The sequence below is a fragment of the Moschus berezovskii genome, chromosome 7 (genome assembly GCF_049115385.1).
Source record: "Moschus berezovskii isolate FMDL1 chromosome 7, NW_MosBer_1.0, whole genome shotgun sequence".
Lineage (NCBI taxonomy): Eukaryota > Metazoa > Chordata > Mammalia > Artiodactyla > Moschidae > Moschus > Moschus berezovskii.
Window position 1 is genome coordinate 88,327,293 of NC_142466.1, and position 25,279 is coordinate 88,352,571.

The window sequence follows — 25,279 nt, forward strand, 5'->3', positions numbered from 1 at the left end:
GTTTGCTGCCAGATTTGGTTAGGACTGTCACCATGCCTGTACTTTCTCTCATCTTATTGCATTCTCCTCTTCTCTGTGCTTCTCTCCTTGGCCAGGAAGAAGAAACCCCCCTGCACTGTGCTGCCTGGCACGGCTATTACTCTGTGGCCAAAGCCCTTTGTGAAGCCGGCTGTAATGTGAACATTAAGAACAGAGAAGGCGAGACCCCTCTCCTGACAGCCTCCGCCAGGGGCTACCAAGACATCGTGGAGTGTCTGGCTGAGCATGGAGCTGACCTTAATGCATCCGACAAGGTGCTTTGTGGGTGAACGTATCCCACTTGCTGAAAAGTCATCTAGTGGGGGCCACAGGGACCACAAACCTTCTCAATTTGTTTACCTAAAATAACTTATATGCAACGAGTTATAATTATCCTTTCTCTTCTCCAATCTAAAGATTATGTGATTCTCAATTCTGTTTCATAATTAATGTTCATTTGTGGGATGCAGCAAAATTTATGAGATGGTCAAATAATTCAAGTCTCTATTTTATTTTTAGCTTTTTTAGCTTTGAAGCAGGTACAGTGATGATCATGGAACCCAAGACAAATCTTCATTTAGGACTGAAATTGGCAACACACTATTGATTTGTAGATAGACAAAGAAATAGGTGGTTTATTTACTTCCATCACCTGCTATTTTGTAGAAAGACAATAAACTGTTCTAATTTGTTTGATAACAATTCTAGACAAGGTTTCCCTTCTTTAAGTAAGCAAAGTCAGCATAATCTTTTCTTACTGTGAACTTATACTACAGTGAAACTGATGCTACCATCCATGGTGGTTTTGGCACACTGTGGTTCATTTAGTCATCACTGCCCTCTGTGGAGTATTCTCTTGGTACAGAGCAGCAGTTCTCAAGTAGGCAGTGACCTTGCCCCCACATGACATTAGGTAGTGGCTGGAGACGTACTTTTGGGTTGTCACAGCCAGGATAGGGTGTCTAGAAGATAAAGATGCAGCAGTTCTGTTGAACAGCCTGCAATTCCTCGGACAGGCCCCAAATGTTAACAGGGCTGAGGTTGAACAACCCTAGAATAGATGAGTTACAGAAATGCTTCTAAGCTCCCTTTACCCAGCCTAAAACTCAGCACATATCTTCACCAGGGGCTCTACAACAGGGAGAATGAAGTCCCAGGCTGGTGCTGTGTGGGTGCAGAGATTAAATATGTTATATTTGCTTCTTAGGGCTCCCCTGGTGACTCAGTGGTAAAGAACCTTCCTTCCAATGCAGGTGACATGGGTTCAATCCCTGGGTCGGGAAGATCCCCTGGAGAAGGAAATGGCAACCCACTCCAGTATTCTTGCCTGGGGAATCCCATGGACAGAGGAGCCTGGTGGGCTACAGTCCATGTGGTCACAAAAGAGTCAGACACAACTCAGTGACTAAGCAACAACAGTTTGCTTCTCATCTATGTGATAGCACATCACCTCGCTTTCTCAGTTTCTCAGAGTAAAAAATAAAATAATAAACTCTCTACGTAGGAAGTTAGTAAAGTTCACTGAGCAAATGTTTTCCAAATACTTGATAAAACAGGCCACTGGAGAACCAGCAATGACTTAAGTCCTATGAATTCAGCCACGAGAAGGAGTGTGGTGTCTTCCTACCTGAATGTACTGGCCAGGCCTAGATTAATTAAACTGATGGTCAGCTCAGCCCGTGATTATTCAGAGTGAGACAAGTGGGGCCTCACTTCAACCCTACCAGGAGTAAAGTTTGTGGTTTTTAATCCTCCTTCAGGCTTTGCAGTAACGGTCCCGTTGCCAGTTAAACCTGACCCAGTGAGGCTAGAAAGGCAACCAGCCAGTCCCACATGGCCGGTCAAAAGTGCTCATGCCCCTGGTGTTGGTTACAGGATGGACACATTGCTCTACATCTTGCTGTGAGACGATGTCAGATGGAGGTCATCCAGACTCTCATCAGCCAGGGCTGTTCTGTCGATTTCCAAGACAGGCATGGCAACACTCCCCTCCATGTGGCCTGCAAAGATGGCAACGTGCCAATTGTGGTGGCCCTCTGTGAAGCCAACTGCAATTTGGATCTCTCCAACAAGGTAAAGCTGGAGGGAAGATCCCTGCACAGTCCATCCATGTCTCTGTGTCTGCTTGCTTCTGGGTTTGGGCAAGTTTCTGTCTTCACTGTTCAAAGTCAGTATTGCTTTTATGGACCTGTTCTTTTTCCTAGGGCTCTCCACTTTAAGTGTATTTTGCATATGACTTTTTAATAATTTCCTTAGTTTATTAATTTAATAAATTGTTCAATAATTACTTAATTATTAATATTATATAGGAAATTATTTAATTTCCTATAGACTATTAATTTAATAATAGTCACAGAAAAGTATTACATTAATGCTTCCCGCTGAGACTGGCTTACCATTTATCAGCATCTAGAAAGACAGAGAAGGAGGGTGGGGTATAGTATGTGTGTGTATGTTCTCTTCCTGGAGAAGTATCAAAGAACAGGGTACAAATCGGGGCACTGAGTCTTCAGGGAAACACCTAATGAGTTATGATATGATTGAAATTCCTAGAACCAGATTTCTCCAGTTTCCCCCATTTGGGAATTTTATGGTCAAAAACTCATAACATCTTTCTTGTGCTAAATACATTTGGAAAGACTAAGGGGATACTATCATTTGGTGAATGATAAAGAAATAAAAATCCCCATATGTTGACTTCTAGAAATTCTAGGAATTAGCTAACACCTTCTCTTTCCCCTGAATGCCATCTAGATTTTCATCATCAATTATGGTAGAAGAGTTGTATAATCATGTGGTTTCAGCTCTGTAACTGTATGAAAGGCAAGCACTATTCTGTTACCATTATGTTAAAAACAAAGTCCAGGTAGAATTAATTTTGTAATAGCAGGAAATGTTTGTTTATAAGTGGCAGACATGATACCAGCAGAATTTAATATGGTTTGTTTAAGGTAAAAGAATAACTGAAATGCCTGGAAAATCATGCTTCTACCAAAACCAAATTCTTCTTGCATATTATGTGATTAATTCTAATAGAAATTGAAATAGGTAATCTTCATATTCTAGAAATATGAAAAGGCAATATCCTAAGTCCTAGCCATCAGTTGCTGGTTGCTTTCTTAGTTTATCCTTTTCTAATCTTGCCAAGTCAGTTATATAAGTGGCTTAAGGAAGAAACTAAATGTTATATAATATTAAGCAGCATCAAGAGGTTGGCTTTCCTTCCAGGAGTCTTTAAATGACTAAAAAGCAGCTTTAGGGACCTCGTGGCACTCATTTGAATGGCTGTGACTTGGCCATTGTACGTGGTGACTTTGTGGGTCTTACCCCTTCAGAAGAGCTGGTGTCAGCTTGTTTTCTCTTCCATTTTTTTGTTGCTTATTTTAGGAAAGATGATGAGGTCTATAGAGGAACTTTAAAAATGTGCAGAAAAGTAAGAGTAAGGCCTTGTTTCCCCAGAAAGCATATCTGACTTTACATGGACTGACCCTGGTAACCGATAGCGTTACTATGGCACATTGACGGCTACTTCGCCCAGGCAGACTGTCATTCCCTTACTGTGCCCTGCCATTTCCTTACCTGGATTCCATTCCCCCAGAGATACACATGGCCAGTCAGATCCTACCCCGTCACCAGTATGTGACAGGAGCTTGTCACGATTTCTGACAGTCATTGCAGTGAAACAGGCATTTCTCTATCTGCATTCTTCTCATGTGAAAATGGGGAGACTGGCTGCTTAACTCATCTGCGTCGGGCAACATGGAAGAAGAGAGGAACTGGACGATGCAGAGAGCACACCCTTAACCCGTTGTTCCCTGTACACGCGCATACACACACACACACGCCACACACACACAGATGTGCGCACACACCCAGGATCCTGCCCAAGAATTCCGTGCCTGCCAGGTTCATTGATGAATGAATGCCTTTTTCTGACAACACTGTGCCAGGTGTGATGTGAGGGGGCTGGGAGCTGGGCAGCAGGGAATGATCCTTGTCCTCGGGCTGCTTGCAGACAGACACAGGGACATTTCACTATAAGAGCATCTCATGTTATAACCACTACTGTGATAGAGACACTGGCGCTCCAGAGCATGGGCATCTGGGCACTAAAGAAACTGGGAAAAGCTGTTCAGAGGTGATTATTTTAAATGATTGGGATTTGGACAGATGGAGAAGAGGGGAAAAGCATGTTTCAAGAAGAGGGAGGCAGCAAGGCAGGGGAATTGAGTCCAGATGGTGAAAGACCTTGAATGTAACATTAAGGAGTTTGAGTTTTGTTTGGTCAAACATTGGAGGCCAGCAAACTGTAAACTCTCCTAGTCTTTTATTTATCATATGTCTCTTCCTTGACCTTTTCCCTTCTATAAAACTGTGCATCTTGTTACCCAGGACTATCTTCCTTACACAGAAATCCAAACACTTCCTCCAAATCTTCCAAACAAACTCCTTACTTTTCACTTTAGCTCTGGGGTATTTGAAAGCTTCATATCTGCTTTCTAAATGACTCTAGGAGTTAACAGTAAACAAAACATAAATATGCACACACACTGCAGCATTACTTATAATAGCAAGAAATGGAACCACCTTAAGTGTCCATCCTCAGCAGGCTAACTAAATAAGTTATGATATATCTATATATTGAATATTATTCAGGTATCTGAAAGAATGTAATAGATTTCCTTATAGGCGTGGAAAAGCAGTCACAGTCTGTTGTCAGATGAATAAAGCAAGTTGACAGAATGGAAGGTAGAATATGATTATGTCTTCACTTTTCAAATTATTTCTCTCCACTTATGAATTCATAGAGAAAAGCCTGGAAGGTTTGCATGGGGCTAGCTCTGAGTGGAGGAACTTGGGGGAACGGAAGGAAAAGACTTCATTTTTCTTCCATGTATCCTTCTATGTTGTTTGAATATTCTAAATGAGCATGTGTTAACTTCTTAACAAAAACCTACATTTATTTGCACATAAACAGCACAAAACAGAGACAGCCAAACTTGCTCAGTTCATAATTTCCATTGTGTAAAGTAATTTATTTCTTTCTGGTTTCCCCAGAGCAAAAGAAAAGCCTTAAGTTCCAGGAGTTCCCCAGTAACCTAATGGTTAGAATTCTGGGCTTTCACTGCCATGGCCCAGGTTCAATCCTGGTCAAGAGCTGAGATGCCACAAGCTGTGTGGCACAGGCAAAAAAAGAAAAAAAATTGTTTAACTACCTTTGTCATTGTCCAGTCGCTCAGTTGTGTCCGACTCTTTGTGACCCTGTAGACTGCAGCACTCCAGGCTGCTTAAGTTCTGTTTATTAAGTTATTCAACCCAAACAACCTAATATTTCAGGAGCTGAGGGAACAAATGGTTCACATAAATTGAAAGAAAGCTATTTTTATTTAATTCTCAATTGACCCCAGTTGTGTACTAATGGAAGGTGTGTGCTTGTTGGGCACCTCACGACTCTTTAAACCTTGGACTCAGAATGGACACCACCACCCCTATATCCTGATCTCTGTGGATCTTCACAAGATACCTGTTTTGTATCACAGCCGCCACCAACCCCGTTCTGTGCATACACAGTGTCGCTGAAAGGAAGGCAGTCCCAGCTGATTTGAGACACTGAGCTACCTGAAGCTAGTAGTTTCCCTGGTGTCTGAACCTTCTGGTTCCATCAAAAATTTAAAATATTCCTCAGCACCCCCTTGAATACACTGCAGTGCCCCCAGATACCTTGGCACACGGTTTGGGAGCCATAGGCAATCGAAAATGCTGGGTATGGCCGGGGCGTTTCACCTCATTAGAGCGTCTTCACTTTCTGTCCTTCCATGGCTTCTTCCCTTGCTGTATCTAAATCTGAGCCACAGTGCAAATGTTTCCGGAACTTTGGGGCCTTCAGCCCTGACTCATGCCTCCTTTCTGCCAGCACAGCAGGAAACTTAATTTAGTTATTTTATGATAAGCCTCCCACTCTTTCAGCCTTTGAAGTTTTATTTTAAAGTTACTCTGTTAGCTGAGAAATACTTGAAAACATTTTGTTTGGCTTGCCTCCCCGACGAGATGGCAAGTTTCTGGAGAAAGGAGACCTCGCCTCCTGTCTCTTCCTGGTGGCTCCCAGATCCTTACACAGTGCTGGCCCCGTGAGATCCCTCCACACATGTCATCCTCAGCAGCAAGAGTGAGGACTCTCCCGGGTCTCTTTGTCTCCCGCAGTATGGACGGACGCCTCTGCACCTTGCCGCCAACAACGGGATTCTGGACGTGGTCCGCTACCTGTGTCTGACGGGCGCCAATGTGGAGGCGCTGACCTCGGTGAGTAGCCCTCTGGCAGGAGAAAATGACTGCAAATGTCTCAGGCCTCGAGGGCACGAGAGGGAAGGTATTGCTTGGCAACTGCACTGCAAAGCAGACAGGCTGCTATTAAGCTCCAGCTCCTCCGCAGGCAGTTATGTAAACATCTGCCCACACAAACCCAGGGTAAGATCTTGTTAATGCCTCATCCTCTTCTTTCCCCAGACGGGCACTGCAGGAACACCTGCTGTTTCCCACTGGCCTTTTCGTTTCCTGTGTTATACAACAGGCCTTCATGTTTTGTATTAGCTGGAGGGGCCATGGGCTTTCAGAGAGGGAGGAGGAAGGCCTCTCGGTGTAGGGGGGAACAGGTGACAAGAGCTGTCCTCTCATCTTTGAAAAGTCTGGCTTTGCTCTTAGGCCTGCATGCATGCAGTCGTGACCAACTCTTTTGTGACCCTATGGACTGTAGCCTGCCAGGCTCCTCTGCCCACAGGATTCTCCAGGATACTGGAGTGGGTTGCCGTGCCCTTCTCCAGGGGATCTTCCCAACCTCAGGGACCTAACCCACATCTCTTATGTCTCCTGCATTGGCAGGCGTGTTTTTTGCCACTAGCGTCACCTGGGAAGCCACAGCATATTTTAAAATGAGGTTTCTTTAGTTTCCCTCACTCCTGACACTCCCCATTCCAGACCTGGTACCTCCCTGCAGAGGAAACCCTTTGATCCTCATTTTGAGGATACCAGAGAGGAACAATGTGTCTGCAGATGAGATAAGGCTGCTGTTTTACAGTTGCAGTGAAACATCATCTTTTGAGCTTGTTTCTGACCTGGCAGTGGGTTGAGTCTCCACTGGCTCATGTGGGAGATTCCTAAAACTCACAAGAGCTTTGCTAATACAAATTGTTTCTTTAGAGGAGACCCACTGGAGTTTTAAAACATGGCAGCTAACCTTGGGAAAATCAGGGATCTGAAGCTGGAAAGTCATACAGGGGATGGCAAACTGTGGACCACAGACCAAATTCAGCCCACTGCCCGCTTCTGTTAATAAAGTTTTATTGGAACACTGCCATGCCTGTTGTTTACATATTGTCTGCAGCCATTTTCACTATTCAAGGGGAGACTTGAGTAATTGCAGCACAGACCCTAAGGCCCTCAGTTCAGTTCAGTTCAGTTCAGTCGCTCAGTCGTGTCCGACTCTCCGCGACCCCATGAATCACAGCACGCCAGGCCTCCCTGTCCATCACCAAGGCCCTCAGAGCCCCAAATATCTGCTCTCAGGCCCTTTACAGAAAATGGTTGCTAACCCCTGGCCTAGGGCATTGCCTCCCTGGCTGTACAAATGTGACAAGAATGTCATTCCCTCCCCACAAGCAGGGGGTCTGTTTTCTGCAGTGTTGAGCCCTGAGCTGGACTCCTCTGCAGGCCCAGTGGTGGCCAGTGCTCTCCATGGGACTGGACCTTCTTAGGGCACCTGCTCACCCATCTCAAGCCCACCCACAGCCACCTATGAACCTGATGTGCCATTATCAAACTTTCCCCAACCATGTCTAGGCACTCAGTCCAGTTACTCCACAATAGAGCACTTATATACATTTTTACGAGAAGAAATATTTTTTTTTACAGATGTTGCCTCATAAAAAGTAAACTGTCAACAATGGCTGTGAAGATGCCAGCAGCTGCTCCTGCCAGCCTGGCAACGTGTATCAGGGTCTTGGGCCTCTGCTGGGTCCTCAGGCTTCCCCATGACCTCTGTGAAAGTGAAGTGAAAGTTGCTCAGACGTGTCTGACTCTTTGCGACCCCATGGACTGTAGCCTGCCACACTCCTCTGTCCATGGAATTCTCCAGACAAGAATACTGGAGTGGGTTACTGTTCCCTTCTTCAGGGAATCTTCCTGACCCAGGAAGGAATCAAACCCAGGTCTCCTGCATTGCAAATGGACTCTTTGCCAGCTGAGCTTCCAGGAAAGCCCTGACCTCTGTGAGGCCACAGTTATCTCCCCAGGCCTTCCCCACAGCAGCTGCCCCCTAGCCTTGGGCTTGCCCTCTGGAGGCTCTCAGGGGTACCTCCACTCCCTGCCCACCCCAGCTCACTGCAGATGCTCCTTCTTGGTCCTGCGAGTCCACTTCCTGGAGGGCTCCAATGTTTATTCATTCAGCAGATAATGAGCACACACTGCACACCGGACAGACACAAGGGACACAGTGGGGCCGCGATAGGCGAGCTGGCCCTCCCTTGAGAAACTTCCAGTCTAGCGGGAGAGAGTCAGCACCAAGGGTCACAGCAAGGGTCACAGTGAATATGCAGCTACAGAGTGGGACCTGAGTCAGTTGGGAGCCAGGGTCCCCAGAAGTTTCCAGAGGTCAGGAGCACTCCTAAGAGAGAGAGGAGGACAGTCTGAGCCCAGAAGGACTGTGGGCCGGAGCACAGGGGCATGACGGGGCTGGATGTGCATGGCTTTCCCAGAAGGTGCAGTGGAAACGCTGACTCCATGCAGGAAGGGCATTATCATGGAGGTGCCCTGATGCAGCTCCGTAGAAGGACAGCGTGCTGCCTGTGTCGTTCTAAACTTTCTAATAGCCATATCTGATGAGGAAAAAGACAGGAAGTCAGTATCAGTCAAATGCTAAAAGTAATATATAAAGTAATATATTTTGTACATAATGTGCCAAATATTATCATTTTGACTTGTAATCATTATTTTTAAATTACTGAGATATGTCCGGTCCTCTGATTTAAGTCTTCAGAATCTGTCTGATTTCAGTTCTCTAATTTAAGTCTTCATCTACAGCACGTCTTGGCTCCACATTTCCAGCCCCAGGAGCTGCATGGAGAATGGAAAGTGAAAATGAAAGTGTTAAGTCGCTCAGTCGTATCTGACTGTGACCCCGTGGGCTGTAGCCCACCAGGCTCCTCTGTCCATGGAATTTGGCTGCCACATTATGGACAACACCCTCCAGCCCGTTTTGTCAGGGGGCTTTTCTCCTCTGCCTGACAGCACCGGTCTTCCCGGTCAGCACCACAGCTCTCGACCCTACAGCGCCCCCTAGCTTCTACCTTTCCTCTCCCAGCCTGTCCTCGGCCAGGACGGCTGGAAAGTCTTCTGTCTGGTTCTCTTTTTCCTTGCTTCCCACCCCTCCTCTACCCGCCACAGTCTGTCGTCGAATCCCTGTGACTCAGCAGAGGGACTCGCCTCGCTTTTTTGGTGTTATTTAGCCACTAAGTCATGTCTGACTCTTTGCGACCCCATGAACTGTAGAGCCCACCAGGCTCCTTTGTCCTTGGGATTTCCCAGGCAAGAATACCGGAGTGGGTTGCCATTTCCTCCTCCGGGGGATCTTCCTGACACAGGGATCGAACCCATGTCTCCTGCTTGGTGAGCGGTTTCTTTACCACTGAGCCACCTGGGAAGCCCCTCAAAACTTCTTTGTTGTAAAATAAAACAGATTTTCTTTTTAAGAAAGGACAGGAACAAAAGAACTTGGTGAATTTGACAAATGCCTTTGTAGCCCCATTGAGATCAAGAAATAGAACTTCAGAGGCCACCCCAGAAGCTCCCAGTGGCCTGTCCCAGCCACAGTGCACCCCACCCCCCCCACCCCGAGTGTAAGCCCCCTCTGACTGTAGTTCTCTAAGCATCTCCTTCCTTGCCTTTCTCTGATGTCTTTCTCAGCTATGAGCCAGCAGTCACATCTAGTTCTCTTCCGTGACACCCACCCCGCCTTAGATAAGAAAATCCTACTTGCCGTTCTTCCCCTCCTTGCTGCTGCTCCACCCCACCTGGCCAGCCGCCCTCCCACTCTCTGCCCTCTGCTCCTCTCAGAAGCCCCGTGGCTGCAGCTGCACCTGGGAACTCAGACCTGCATCCGGTATCTCCAGCCCTGTTTGACCCCTGGGCCCTGGGACCAAGCCTTGCTGGGTTTCTGCTGTCTCAGGGCCTTTGCACGTGCTGTTTTGTTGTTGTTGTTATTTGTTTATGTTTTCCTTTTGCAAACCTTCCTTGGGTATCCAAATGGCTTGCTCTCTCACCTCCTTCAGGTTTTGACTCAAATGTCACCTTCTCAATGACATCAGCCTCCCAGACCACTGTGTATGACAAGGAAGGCAGAAAGTGCTGGGCTCACTTGTGGGCCAGCTTCAGAGCTGGCACCTTGCTTAGCGTGGGACTGGGATGAGGAGATCTAGCTCCTACCCCTTTCCTTCTTGGACAGAAAGCTGGGGAAGGGGACATTGGGGACGCTCTCAGCTCTTTTTTTGTTAATTACTGCTGCTTGCTTTTTCTGCTCATGGTATTTCATTTATTTGTTTTTCTCTAATCTGCTCAAGAACCTATGCAGTAGAGTGTCATTTCTCATCTCATGGATGAAGAAACCCAGGCTCCAGGAGGCCAAGTGACTGACCACACAGTCTGGGAGGGGCGGAATCTGAATTAAACCTGGGTCCTTCTCAGTCTAGAGTTCAGCCTCTTTCCATACACTGGCAAAAAGTTATTTTGGAATCTGAACAGTGTCCTTTAGAGCAATACTTTTTGCAAACTGTAAAGTACCATGCAAACGTAAGGAAGTATTGGTGGCAGTTTTCCTGTCATTTGAGAGACTTGACAGTGGAGAATAACTTTGCCCGTGAACAAACATCCTGTGTCTGTGTGCTATGCAGGTCTAAGGCCTTTGAGAGAAATCTATGGTCAGTCACACCAGAAGATTTTAAGTTGAGGCTCAGATTTCTTCCAACTGGGGCAATGGTTCCAAAACCTATTGGAACCATTGCCTTAGTTGGAAGCCATTCTATTGGCTGCACAATAGAATCACCTGGGAGGGCTTAGAACCCTGATGTCCAGGTCACACCTCAGAAAGGTTGAAGCTGAGTATGCGGGTGGGAACCTGGCAGCAGAAGTTCTTTAAGACCCCAGTGATTCCAGGGTGCCATAAGGTTTGAGAACTAAGGCCTGTCCTTATCATGTCAGTAAGGACCTAGACATCTTTTTTTGGGTGTTAGTTCTAAAAGGTCTTGTAGGTATGCAGGTCAGGAAGCAACTGTTAGAACTGGACATGGAACAACAGACTGGTTCCAAATAGGAAAAGGTGTACGTCAAGGTTGTATATTGTCACCTTGCTTATTTAACTTATATGCAGAGTACATCATGAGGAACGCTGGGCTGGAAGAAGCACAAGCTGGAATCCAGATTGCCGGGAGAAATATCAATAACCTCAGATATGCAGATGACACTACCCTTATGGCAGAAAGTGAAGAGGAACTCAAAAGCCTCTTGATGAAAGTGAAAGAGGAGAGTGAAAAGGTTGGCTTGAAGCTCAACATTCAGAAAACAAAGATCATGGCATCTGGTCCCGTCACTTCATGGGAAATAGATGGAAAAACAGTGGAAACAGTGTCAGACTTCGTTTTTTTGGGCTCCAAAATCACTGCAGATGCTGATTGCAGCCATGAAATTAAAAGACGCTTGCTCATTGGAAGGAAAGTTATGACCAACCTTGATAGTATATTAAAAAGCAGAGACATTACTTTGCCAACCAAGGTCCGTCTAGTCAAGGCAATGGTTTTTCCCGTGGTCATGTATGGATGTGAGAGTTGGACTGTGAAGAAGGCTGATCGCCGAAGAATCGATGCTTTTGAACTGTGGTGTTGGAGAAGACTCTTGAGAGTCCCTTATACTGCAAGGAGATCCAACCAGTCCATTCTAGAGGAGATCAATCCTGGATGTTCATTGGAGGGACTGATGCTAAAGCTGAAACTGCAATACTTTGGCCACCTCATGCGACGAGTTGACTCACTGGAAAAGACTCTGATGCTGGGAAAGGTTGGGGGCGGGAGGAGAAGGGGACGACGGAGAATGAGATGGCTGGATGGCATCACCGACTCTGTGGACATGAGTTTGAGTGAACTCCGGGAGTTGGTGATGGACAGGGAGGCCTGGCGTGCTGTGATTCATGGGGTCGCGGAGAGTCGGACACGACTGAGCGACTGAACTGAACTGAACTGAACTGAAGGACCTAGACAGTTTGTTATGACCCCCTTGTTTGGATGCGGTGTCCGACAACTTACCTCATTCACCCCAAAGCAAACTGGAAGCTTTTGTCTGCCCACAAGGGCCACTGCAGGACTTGACAGCGGGGAGTGGGCAGAGAGAGGTGGGCAACATGAGTGTAAAGCACGCCTCCCAGGAGCACCCACCAGAGCTCCAATCACAGCCTACAACCATACTTCTCAACTTGGGCAGTTTCACTGCTCAGGAAACATTTGGCAATGTCCAGAGACATTGGACTTCCCCTGTGGCTCAGATGGTAAAGAATCCACCTGCAATGTGGGAGACCTGGGTTCGATCCCTGGGTTGGGAATATCCACTGGAGGAGAGCATGGCAACCCACTCCATTATTTTTGCCTGGAGAATCTCCATGGACAGAGGAGCCTAGTGGGCTACAGTCCATGGGGTCGCAACGAGTCAGACATGACTGAGCGACTCAGCACAGCGCAGAGACACGGGATTGGCACAGCTCGTGCAAGGGAAAGCTGCTGGTGTTTAGTGGCGGAGGCCAGGGTACTGCCTGACATCTCACAGTGTACGGGATAGCCTCCCATGGCAGGGAATCATCCTGGCCAGAATGTCAGCAGTGCCAAGGCTGAGGTGATGTGATGGTTGGGATTGTGACCTGGGCTGCAAGATTGGCAGGTGTGCTGTCAGTCAGATCGGGCATCCCCCCGCTTCCTCAGGAATGGTACTTGAACTGTCCCTAGTAAACACTGACAGATGGGCCAAAGGCTGCTTAGTCTTCTCATTTAAGAAATACTGCTTTTATTTCTTTGGAAATTGCATCTCATCTTTTCTACTTTTAAATTTGTAATGATTCCTAAGCTGCAGCAGAGCAGTCCCTCAAGTCTCTGATCCCACCTCTGTGGTGGGTGAACAGCTAGCGTTCCCACCACCCGGGAGCACCTCTGAGGTTACTACGCTCAATGTGCTGAGACTATGAGGAGGTGCTCGAAAGTGTTAGCCATCATCATGCATGTTCACAGCCTGGAAACAAATTTGTTCAGTATGAAACTGCAGCCCTGTGAAAATTCTCTAATTAAAAAGCAAACACTGAAGTGCTGTGGACCCTTATTTCCACCTTTTATGTTTCACTGAAGATCTTCAGATCCAAATTGTCTGTAAAACAGCCTTTTCTTTGAAATGCACAGTAATTACCAGCAACTAGCTTGATATGACCGGAGAAGGCAATGGCAAGCCACTCCAGTACTATTGCCTAGAAAATCCCATGGATGGAGGAGCCTGGTTGGCTGTAGTCTGTGGGGTCGCTAAGGGTCGGACACGACTGAGCGACTTCACTTTCACTTTTCACTTTCACACATTGGAGAAGGAAATGGCAACCCACTCCAGTGTTCTTGCCTGGAGAATCCCAGGGATGGGGGAGCCTGGTGGGCTTCCGTCTATGGGGTCACACAGAGTTGGACACGACTGACGTGACTTAGCAGTAGCAGCAGCAGCTTGATATGATGGAGAAGGAAATGGCAACCCACTCCAGTGTTCTTGCCTGGAGAATCCCAGGGACGGGGGATCCTGGTGGGCTGCCGTCTATGGGGTCGCACAGAGTCGGACACGACTGAAGTGACTTAGCAGCAGCAGCAGCAGCAGCAGCTTGATATGAGTGCTGAGGTTTATCCCTGGAAGGATTCTAAGACATTAGCTTCCACTAACTAGAATTTGGCAACTAATGACAGTCTTTATCGTTGGCTTAATTGGAGGGAGGTTCAGGATGCAGAGTAATCTGCCTGCTAATGAGGTGCCCGGTCTGATTAAAGCCTGTGGGCCTGAGACATCTTGTGTTTGGACCTCAAAGCACCAATGCATGGTTTTTTCCTACTTTCCTTATCTTCCTTTCCTGGACAATCAGTGAAATAAGGATTCCACTGCTGCTGCTGCTGCTAAGTCACTTTAGTCGTGTCCGACTCTGTGTGACCCCATAGACGGAAGCCCACCAGGTTCCCCCGTCCCTGGGATTCTCCAGGCAAGAACACTGGAGTGGGTTGCCATTTCCTTAGAAAAGGGAATAATTCAGGACAGGGTCTTTTGTCCACCTTACTTGCTTCTGATGCCTTTACACTTTCTGTCTCAGAAAGTGATGTTGGTGTGTGGAACACACAGTTTTCTGCAGTGAAGGAAAAATCTAATCATTTCTCTCCAACAGGATGGAAAGACAGCAGAAGATCTTGCGAAATCAGAGCAGCATGAACACGTAGCAGGTCTCCTCACAAGACTCCGAAAGGTGAGAAATTGTTTGTGCTCTGAAATGCTCTGTGCTTTTTATGTGAAAAATTCTGTCTGTCCCTTATAAACGCTGAGAATGAACAATCTGTTGGACACACAGGTGGTACCAAAAGGCACCTGTCCTGGGCTGTGGTTTGCTTACCGATTTGCATAAACGTGTCGGCTACCTCTCTGGTTTCTTCTGTGTTAGGACTTGGAAATCACTGGCCTCTTTTTGCGGTCACTGTGCCTGATTTCCCTCCTCTCACCCTGCCCCCTGCGGAGTAGAGGGGAAATGAAAAAGCTGACCCTGCTTCTTTCTTTCGTAATGTTTCGAGCTCCAAAATATCACATATGCTCCAGCTTATCAAACATCATGGCTGTAAGGGTTAAGAAGACATGACAAAAATAAATAAATGCAGGTATGCCATTTCAGCCCACATCACAGCAGTGTGTACTGAGAGGCTTCAAAATAGTCATACCCTTTAAGTTAGGGATTCTCTGTCTGTGACTCTATCCTAAGGAAATGAAAGAAATGCATTAAAAAAAAAAAAGTTGTATGCATGATGATGTCCATTGCAGTGTTATTTATAAAAATTGGCAATGTTGGATGACCAACAATAATGTCTGATAAACTGTCATACAGCTGTAAAACGGAATGGATGGATTTTGGCCTTTAAAATGTTCTTGAAGAGGTTTTAGTAACAGGAATTTAATGTTTAGGATGTTCCTAGGCTGCAAAGCAGAAAATGAATTATGTCCACATTATAATTCCAGCTATGTTTTTTAAAATACGTAGAAAGAAAATGTTAACAGTGATGTCTTTGGGTTTTGCTTTCTTAATTAACAGTCTCTTCTTTAAACATAACTTTTTTCCAAACTTCCTATAATAATCATGTAATAATTTTTTTTAAAAAAGGACAAATGTTATAGAAATTTAAAAAAATTACTCAGTTAATTTAAGTGTTCGTGGAAAAGTATTATTTAAAATAAACTCAGGGAGAATCCCAGGGACAGGGGAGCCTGGTGGGCTGCTGTCTATGGGGACGAACAGGGTCGGACACAACTGAAGTGAATTAGCAGCAGCAGCAGGGTATCCTACAAAGACTCTGCCATATAAATTGAAAAGTGCCTGGGGGAGGGATACAAATGTCTTAACTTTCACAGCTACTAAAAGTTTGAATTGTCATAGTGGTCCCCTGGTCCTGGTTACAGGGGAAGGGCAAGGGGACACGTGCAGAGGTTGGAGTGATTTCAGTGCTTGGAGTTGGCCTGGGGAAGATAATGGACTTTCACACCTTTGTGCTTTGGAGTCTGTGAACTGATCAACACTGAGATCCCCCAGGCCACTGCTGGGATTCAGTCTCCCCTTTGATCTAGAATTTCTGGAAAGAGAGCCCACCTTATTCCCACATTCTTAGAGGAAAAATTTAAATTAACTCTGGACTTCACGTTCTCCTACTGTGTGCCAACACAGACTACCTCACTGTGAGGGAGAATTTGGACTGGAAAAGCAAGGGAAGACTTTTTGTTTACAGGCAAAACAAGAGGGGGTGGTGCAGGAACCTATGAGTCTGTCAGCAAATCAACAATGAACTTTCACAAAAATCTCCTCCTCTTAAAATTCACTTTATTTGAAGTGATATTCAGCCAAATGAAACACTACTTCAGGCCAGATTGACTCAGAGGCCACCAGTTTGCAACCTCTGACTTTTGCTGGATTTTATTGTAGGGAGCCCCACATTTGAGTATAGAAATCTATGTTTATAGACAGATTATCACACTTTAAGTGCTGTTTTTTTTTTAATGGAAACAGTATCTTTTGTTTGTTTGTTTGTTAATATTTATCTATTTGGCTGCACAGTGTTCTAGTTGCAGCATGTGGGATCCAGTTCCCTGACCAGGTATCAAACCCGGGCCCCCTGCATTGGGAGCACAGAGTCTTAGCCAATGGACCACCAGGGAAGTCCCATAATAAGGGCTGTTTTAAATTGATTCCCCATTATAATATCCATTCATAGTGGAAAGAAACCGAAGCAAATCTCGCCTTTCCACAGTTTGGGTGAGTACACATTTTTACAGTTAATGCCTCTAGTATGGTCCCCTATTAGGAAGAAACACTTTATTAGGCTCAACACCTTAGCAGGTATATAAACATGCTGAATCAGGTATTCTTAGGCTTCCCAAATTCCGCAAAGCAGGATTTTAACCTGCCTGCCTCCCCTGGCACCATCGTCCTGCTTGGAGCCCAGCGGGTGCTTTGTGGGTTCAGTTGGTGCATGGGCAGCCCCTCTCACAAGTATAGCACTCTGGACAGTACTGTTGCCTCAACTTTCTTGGCTTGGAGTGTGGGTCATCATCTCAGAAACGCTTATTACACAGCAGTGCTCCAGGGAAAGGTGCAGCCTGTTCATCTTAAAGCAAAAATCAGCTGCAAGCCATGATCTTCCGTAGTCTAATGGTCACCCCAGGAAACACCCTCTTCTGGCCAAGGGACGAGGCTTTTCCTTGGACTGTGCTGTGTTTTAGTACCCATCTACCCCTTAGGAAGGTCAGTTCAGTTCAGTTCAGTTCAGTCTCTCAGTCGTGTCCGACTCTTTGCGACCCCATGAATCACAGCACGCCAGGCCTTCCTGTCCATCACCTTTATTTAAAAACATTACTATGCTAGATACAAGCCCCGATGTTCATTACAGCAGGTCAGAAACAACAGACAAATGCCATTAAAAAAGACGGGAAGGAGAGCACTCTACAGGATAGCCAAGGTTGGGTGGATTGAATGGGTGGGGCTCAAAGCACTTTCTCCCATTATCTGATTCCTGTATTTCTTGCTGTGCTTCAACCACTTTTATAGTTAGGAATATAAATAGTAAGTGAAGCCACATGCAGCTCAGGGAAGGGTGGCTGTCTCCAGACTGGAATTTTGAATTTGGTGTGCCATGGGTTCTTGCACAGTCCCAGTTTGGGACTTTCCCTTTTTTTTTTTTCCATTAATTTGAACATTTTCTTTTTGATGTGTAGTTATTTTCAAGAGGGGTGGGAGAAGGAATATTATAGCGTTTAGTCTTTTACCATTATCCTATGATTTTTGTAAGGAGATGAAGAAAGTCATTACAATGCCTGTGAATATAGTACATCATCCCTCTTGGAGCCCATAATCTACTGGGAGATTCCCCTCTTGTCTTTGCTTTGAGAGGCAAAATATAGGGTAAAGGCTGAGAGCACAGACTCAGGAGTCCTTGCTCTGCCACACCTTCATGCTGGGTAAACTAGCAATCTGCTTAACAGGCTGGGCCTCAGTTTCCCTGTTTGTTAAATGGGGTGAGTACAGAGCTACTCACAGGATGGTGGTGAGAGTCAGGCGGGTGGTGTAAACAATGTCCTTAGAGCAGTGCCTGCACACCGTGAGCACCTTGTGTTTGCCACAGTCGGCATCCTAGCTCACATCCTGCAGACCACCCTCCAGGTCCAGAGGAACTATGGAGGTTTCCAGGGGGCCCCTCTTGTGACCCAGCCCCCAGGAGCAGATGTTGGGGTGTCAGCAATGGCAGCTGTGGTAGGGTACATTTGAGAGTCGTTTTTAGTAACAGCCACCATTGATGCTCGGTGTGTGTGGCAGCACTGTAATTTTACATCCCTGAGACGTGGATGTTCCCACAGGAAACCCGGTCTCCACGAGGTTAAGCAACATGCTAATTACAGAGCGGAGACCCAGACCAAAACAGAAATGCCTGCTTTCGGGGCTCGATCAGGGGCTCAGGACTCCTTCAGAGTTGATTCTTCAACAGCCCAGGATGGTCCTTCCCTCCAATGGGGTCACCCGCTTGGTGGCAGACATGGGTCACTTCCCTCGAGGTATTGCAGAGCCCTGTGCCCTTCAGCAGAGTCTCCCCAATTTCATGTTTGACGAGATCATTTGCTTTAGTCATGCATGTAATCATGCATGTAATCATTTGCTTTAGTCATGCCTTCAAACGACTCTAGACCTCAGCTTTCCCATTAGCTAGAAAGGGAGGAGTTGATTGCCAAACATTTCTAACCATCCTCTATCTTTGAAAAAAAAAAAAAAGTAGATCCCCAAATAAATAACTGCTTGGGATTTTGGGACACCCAGTACTGGAACCTGGTTCTTGAAAATGATCATGATGTCCCAGTGTGTCCCTGGGGAATGCATCACAGAGGACTCGTGGGCAGTTGCCTTAAGGAGCAGGTTCTACCTGCAAAGAAAGCCAAGAAAGGCGATTTGTTTGCAGTGGTAACCTGCAATGGATCATCTGCAGGAAGAGACTGCCCCCAACCCTGTACAGTGGGTGAGGGGAACGGAAGAAGGTAATTTACACTGAGGGGCATTTTATCACCATTCCTTTCAGTGTCATTTTCTATTCCAGGTTGCAGTGTTTCTTACCAGGGCGCTGTCAGAATTTGGGGGTGGGTGGAACTTCCTGTCCTTGCAGGATGCAAGGACCCCCAAGGATCTTATGTCAAGCATCCCCTCCCACATTCATTGTGGAAAAAAAAAACTGCCCCTGTACCTTTCCTGACACCCCCAGGGGTGGTGCCACCCTCTGCTCACCCACCCCACATGCATGCATCCTAAGCGCAGTCACTGGGTGAAGTCTGTGTCTGGGACAGCAGCGGCGGTTGGCCATAAATTACCTTGCTCTGCCATTTGGTTTCTCAGGGCCAAATCAGCAACAGAAATGCTCCCCGTGTTTTCACCTCTCATCAACTGTCAAACCTAGAAACATGTTCTCAAACATCTGTTAGGAGTAAGCCATGGAGCTTTCTCTTCTGAAAACAGAACCAAAGTCATCTTGTTGAGCTGCATGGGGCAGCAGAGGGTGGGCTTGAGGAGAGTGAGAGGAGATGACACCCCTAACGCAGGGGGCTGACCGCGGAGGTGAGACCTCCAGCCAGCACATCCGCATCCGGGCAGGTAGGGGAGAGGGCAGCCGAGCTGGGGCTTGTGAGGGAAGGAAGAACACAGCACATCTTCTTCTCTGACGCAGTTCAACAGGAGATGACTGGGAGGTGGCAGGCGGGAGCCCCTGGTAATATCTGGGAGAGCCCACCACACACATCTCTCCCCAACTGCATGTTCAGTGCCGTCACATTCAGGGTTGAAATCAGCCACAGGGATCAGCAAACACTGGTCAGGCTTCACCTTTTGCCCGAAACCCCAGCCTGCTCCCCCCGCCATCCCCTGCAATGAGCTGGTTTCCCAGCACACCATTGCTTTAGGGGTCTCTGCAGGCCCCCTTAGCTCCACCATGCATGGGAGGTATCACTTTCTTATAAGGAGCTGCACCCTCTACTGTCCTCTGTGTTCACCCCCACTGCTAAACAAAGCCCCCTTCAGCCCTCCAAACCTGCTCAAGAACTCTAGTCACTTAGCGAAACGAGTTCTCCTGGAAAAGGGGGAGCTTGTTAGGACAGGCGGGGAGGGGGGTTGTGCTTGGATTTTGTACTGGCATCCATTTTTACTATCATATCAAAGTCTATTCTTTCCTGATTTTAAAACGCTAGTTTTAAGGGGGTTGAGGAGTCAGCTTATTTTTATTTTGTTTGATTGTCCTTCTAATCAGCTTTTCTATAAACTGATGTTAAAAGTAGTTGCTTTTCCTAAGTCTGAGACTAGATGGTGAAGAAAGATGCCCAGGAATAGTTTGAAAAAATAGGACAAAGTTGGGAGCTTGCCCAAAATTTAGAATTCACCACAAGTAAACTGTATTTGCATAATGAAGAGCTGCTGCTCCCATCCCGTGGGTCTGATTGCATCCTGCCACGTGCAGAGAGCCACGTCACCCCTCCATTCTCTTATCCGTCTTTCCCAGACGGGAGATGGCGCTCGATCTCCCATCCATCTGCTGTTTAGTCACTTTTGCTGATGAGAAAGTGAAAGCTGAGTTGCCAGGGGGTAGAAGGTGCTGGAAGAAAGGAAGCTAGAAGCCACTAAAAAATATAGTCAGAATGCGAAAGTAGAGTTATTTTATTTGGTGGGAAGTTTAGGACTCTGAGCCAGGGAGACAGCATCTCAGTAGCTCTGAGAAAACTGCTCCAAAGAGGCAGGAGGGGAAAACAGGCTATATACAATTTTGTAACAAAGGGAGCAGGCATTTTGAACATCAAAGATTGGGTATCAAATTAAGGAATTTAGCATTATATGTATGGGGAGATGCAAGCTTCTGGGCTCACTGAATTCATTCCTTTGAAATGCGCCTCAGCTTTCTGGGGCCAATCCTGTTTCCTTGTTCACCTTGCTTCTTGCATTCCCCAGCTCCTCAGCAATCACCCTTGGGGGTGGCAGCATCTGCACTTTGGGGAGCTCTCATTCACATTTGGAGGCCAGAAATCACTGATGGCTGTGACATTTCTTGTTTATTAATATGGCAGGAGATATTTTCATTTCACACCAGGGTTCACCAGGGCTTCAAAAAGCAATGTGGTTACCAAATAACACTCATTTAAAAGATAATCACAGTGTCTACCGTAGTAAAGAACTATGAGAGACCAAGTGAAGGAAAGAGGCAAGACCAGTCAATAAACAAATAAGAAAATGTGAGCTAGATCAGGGGGTGACAAACTGACCATAGAGCCGAAACCGGCCCCTCACCTGCTTTTATAAATAAAGTTTTAGTGGAACAGAGCTATACCCCTCTGTTTACTCCTGTCTGTGGCTGGTTTCTAGATCCATATATGGCAGTCACAACAGAAACCTCCAGGTTCTTTACAGGAACCAGCCAGAGTAAGGGCTGGGAGAAGACAGAGGGAGCAGTGAGTGAAACGGGCCTGAGAAAGTAAAGAGTTAGAAATAGATCAAAAAGGAGGGAGCTATGGGGGTAGCAGCAGAGTTTGAGTGTGACTGTTGGGGTAGAGGACGGTGCCTGAGGTGAGCAGAAAGATAGGCCTGGCTTGGAAAGACGATCAGGTACTGGCCCAAGTGTGTTAAGTAAGTTGTTCAGTTGCTCAGTCGTGTCCGATTCTTTGCAACCCCATGGACTGCAGCACACCAGGCTTCCCTGTCCTTCATCCAGACAGGATGAAGACATCCCAGAGTTTGCTCAAACTCATGTCCATCGAGTTGGTGATGCCATCCAACCATCTCATCCTCTGTCAACCCCTTCTCCTGCCTTGGGATTTCCCTCTGACTGCTTACACCCAGAAACCAGATAGAAGGTGGTCTTGGCAGCCAGGCGAGATAGGATGGGTGCTTGGACTGGTGCTGTTCAGGCTCAGTTAGTTTGTGAGCTTGGGGCAGGAATACAAATGAGAGCTCGCTGTCCTGTGTAAATATTTGAAGTCTGTGGTTAAAGCTAACGGGGAAATTCTGGCCTCCCACTTTCACAAATGCACCTTTGTGACCACCTGGGAGCCTGAGTTCTGGTTTAGGGTTCTGGTTCCTCAGGGTCCCTGCTGCTTCCTCTCCCAGCTTCCCAGGCTGCACGCGAGGCCTTGCCGCGTCCCAGCCACATCCACCAGCCCGTGGGGTCGAGGGCGACGGGACACACGAGAATATTTTGAGGCATGAGTCAAGACTTAGGGAACCCAGAAGTCCTGACCCTCCTCTCTGGGCAGTGTCCCGCTCACACTACCCTGGCCCAGCCAGTGAGGGCCTGACCAGCCCGGGCACTGGGGCATCTTAGAGATTCTGTTAAACGTAGACCACACTCCGCCTCCAAAGATATCAACATTCTTCCACCTTCTCGAGCTAACCAGGAACACACTCTGTCCCTCTCTTTGCCCCCTCTCTGCATCAAAGCCAGAGTGTGCATTGGAGAGCACACACACTAAGGCTGCCGGAAGCTGCCTGACTGGGGACAGACGCTAATCTGAGCACGCCGCTCGTCCCTGCTGCGACATCTAATGGTGAAAAGTGGAAGTGCACCACCCTCCAGGAGGCGTCAGAAACTTCTTGTTGGAGAGTTGTTTAGTCACTCAATGTCTTTGCAACTCTTTGTGACCCCATGGACTGCAGCACACCAGGCCTCCCTGTCCTTCACTGTCTCCTGGAGTTTCCTCAAACTCATGGCCATTGAGTCGATGGTGCCATCCAACCGTCTCATCCTCTGTCACCCCCTTCTCTTCCTGCCTTCAATCTTTCCCAGGGTCTTTTCTAATGAGCTGGCTCTTTGCATCAGGTGGCCAAAGTACTGAAGCTTCAGTATCGTTCCTGCCAATGAATATTCAAGGTTGATTTCCTTTAGAACTGACTGGTTTGATTCCCTTGCTCTCCAAGGGACTCTCAAGAGTCTTTTCCAGTACCACACCCCTGTCGCAGAGGGCTGTCTCAAATTCTGTGTTCAGATTCTTCATGGTTCTTAGCACCAACCGGGAGGGGCCCTCCTCGAGGACGAGGTTAGATTTCCTTGGACTGAAGACTCAAGTATATTCTGCTTGTCTGTGTCTTTAAGCAGTTTCCCAGCCCATCTTCCCAAAGGCAAAGTAAAGGATGAGAGTCCCTCCCAGGCCAGGCCAACAGGTCCTGACTGCAGGGGAAGGGAGGGCAAGGAGATGTGTGAAGGCCCTGGGCAGAGAGCAGGGATGTGAGATGGCTTGCAACCCCTAGACCCCTTTCTTTGGCCATCGAAATATTTTTCTCACCTGCCTGCCATTCATCTCCACTTGAAAGGTGAGAATGTGTGTGTTTTTGTATGATCGTCCCAGAACCAAGGACACTGGAAAAGGTGAGCTGTCAGTCCCGTGAAGCAGTATTTTCTTGGACAAAACAAGATTTCTTGAGGATTGTTATTATTTGGGAAACAGCATGAGAGCTAGTGATGGATTCTGACATGAACACAGTCCCTGCAGAAGAAGGTTCAATCTTTATTTCTGATTAAAAAAAAATAGACACTCCCCTGGAGCTCCCCAAGGACATGGAGCCTGTTAATACAGGCCAGCAATCCAACTCATTTGCTTATGAAAAATGAGGTGTCCAAGTGTACCCTTTGTCCGTGCAAATCCAGAGTGGGGAGGCAGGGTGCGCTCTCATCCTACTGACCCTTTTCATAGCAATGACTTACAAGCCTTACTTTAAATGAGGACTCTGCATTAACTGGGAAGTGTTTTCTTACTGAAACGAACTGGAAATGGCCCTTGTTGGATATTCATAGTCCTAGGACTAATAACTGAAGCACAACCCAGCTTTGAGTTTCTGTTCTCAACTTTGTAAATCCTTGTTTACTCCTCCCTGCTCCCCACTCCCCTTCTAGAAACCCATCACCTCCCTTTCAGTAACAGCAGTGGTAGAAAGGAAACCTAGTTCTGTCTTCGCCTTGGTCAGGAAAGGGCCTTGACCTCTCTGAGCCTAGGTTTCCACATCTGAAAGGGAGAATGAACACATTAACCACAAAGGTTTCTTTGAGGTTTAACAGGGAATGTGAGTGAAGGCACAACGTAAGCTGGAAGATACAAACCTGGAAGTTACTGCTGCAGACAGGAAATGCATCTCTCACAACTCCTAGGGGTGTTCATGAAAGAATAATTCAGGACCCTTGTTGAAGACAGTAGGACTAACTATTTGGGGGTACTACTGTGGGTGTGGAGCAGAGGAAAGAGATCAGCTCAACCCCAACTTCAACAAGGACAAGCAGAGATTTATAATACTCATCAGGATCATTGCTGAAGGTGGGGTGGGTGCTCAGATATCAAGGTTGGGCATGAAGGGTTTGCTCAGATATCAAGGGTGGGGGATTTCCTCTAAACTTGACCTTGCAGGATTCTTGTTCATCCTGGACTAACCAGGCCGACACAGCCCACCAGCCCCTCTTCCCTCTTTCCTCCATTTCTGGGGCTGACTTGGGAAACAGGCAGACAGACTGCCAGCCACTGCTAGCCCACCACTGCCCTGAGGGGAACTGGAAGGAGCAAAGAGGGCTCTCAGCCTAGGCAGCACTGAGCAAGGCCGAGACACACCCTCTCTCGGTGGCGTGGGACAAGCCCACGTTGGTTCAGAGCAGCTGCTGGAAGCAACAGGGTAACACCTGTGTCTGAGGGTTACCGCAATCGCTCAGACTTGGGCTCAGACCTGCGGGACTCGTGCAGAGGGAACAGAGGTGCCCTCACTCCTTCACATAGAACAGATGTGTTAGCCCAGCCTCATAGTGTCAGGATCAGAGGACACGGAACAGACAGAATAGAGCAATGGTATGGGTAATGCCCCCAGATTCAATGATGGGACTAAGGCCAGAAGCAGGTTTTCTGCCTTTGCCCCATCTCAGGAGAAGCACATACTGGCTTCACGCAAAGAATCTGTCCGTGTTAGTTAGCCATGGACTAAAAGAACTTTTTTATTTATTCATGAGATACTCCTAAAGGAGGGAGCTGCTCACAATTTAGACATTCAGTGTGCAGTGTGTGGTGCTAGTGGTAAAGAACCCCCCTGCCAATGCAGGAAACATAAGACACATGGGTTCGATCCCTGGGTTGGGAAGATCCCCTGGAGGAGGGCACAGCAACCCACTCCAGTATTCTTGCCTGGAGAATCCCATGGACAGAGGAGCCTGGGGGCTATAGTTCATAGGGTCGCAAAGAGTTGACACGACTGAAGCAACTTAACATGCAGCATGCACGTCTTGAAGATAGAAGAGCTAGTTTGAAGATTAAAATAAAACGTGGTAGATTGGCTTCAGGGGTCATGGGCTCATCTGCCGCAGTAAATGGCATCAGGGAGAAGCCAATGCCCCATTTCTTCTTGCCTGATCAGCAGCACCCCAATGAGTAA

General features: G+C 47.0%; 1 protein-coding gene across 4 annotated transcripts in view; it reads left to right on the plus strand.

Moving 5' to 3' along the window:
• Positions 1–25,279, plus strand: part of DAPK1 (death associated protein kinase 1) — a 218,005-nt gene that overhangs the window by 168,247 nt on the left and 24,479 nt on the right. For all 4 annotated transcript variants that reach the window (XM_088838092.1, XM_088838090.1, XM_088838091.1 and 1 more), the window contains 4 exons: positions 96–293; positions 1,894–2,091; positions 6,220–6,318; positions 14,501–14,578. In XM_088838092.1, the coding sequence (XP_088694218.1) occupies positions 96–293; positions 1,894–2,091; positions 6,220–6,318; positions 14,501–14,578 (573 nt within the window). The remainder of the gene's footprint in view (positions 1–95; positions 294–1,893; positions 2,092–6,219; positions 6,319–14,500; positions 14,579–25,279) is intronic.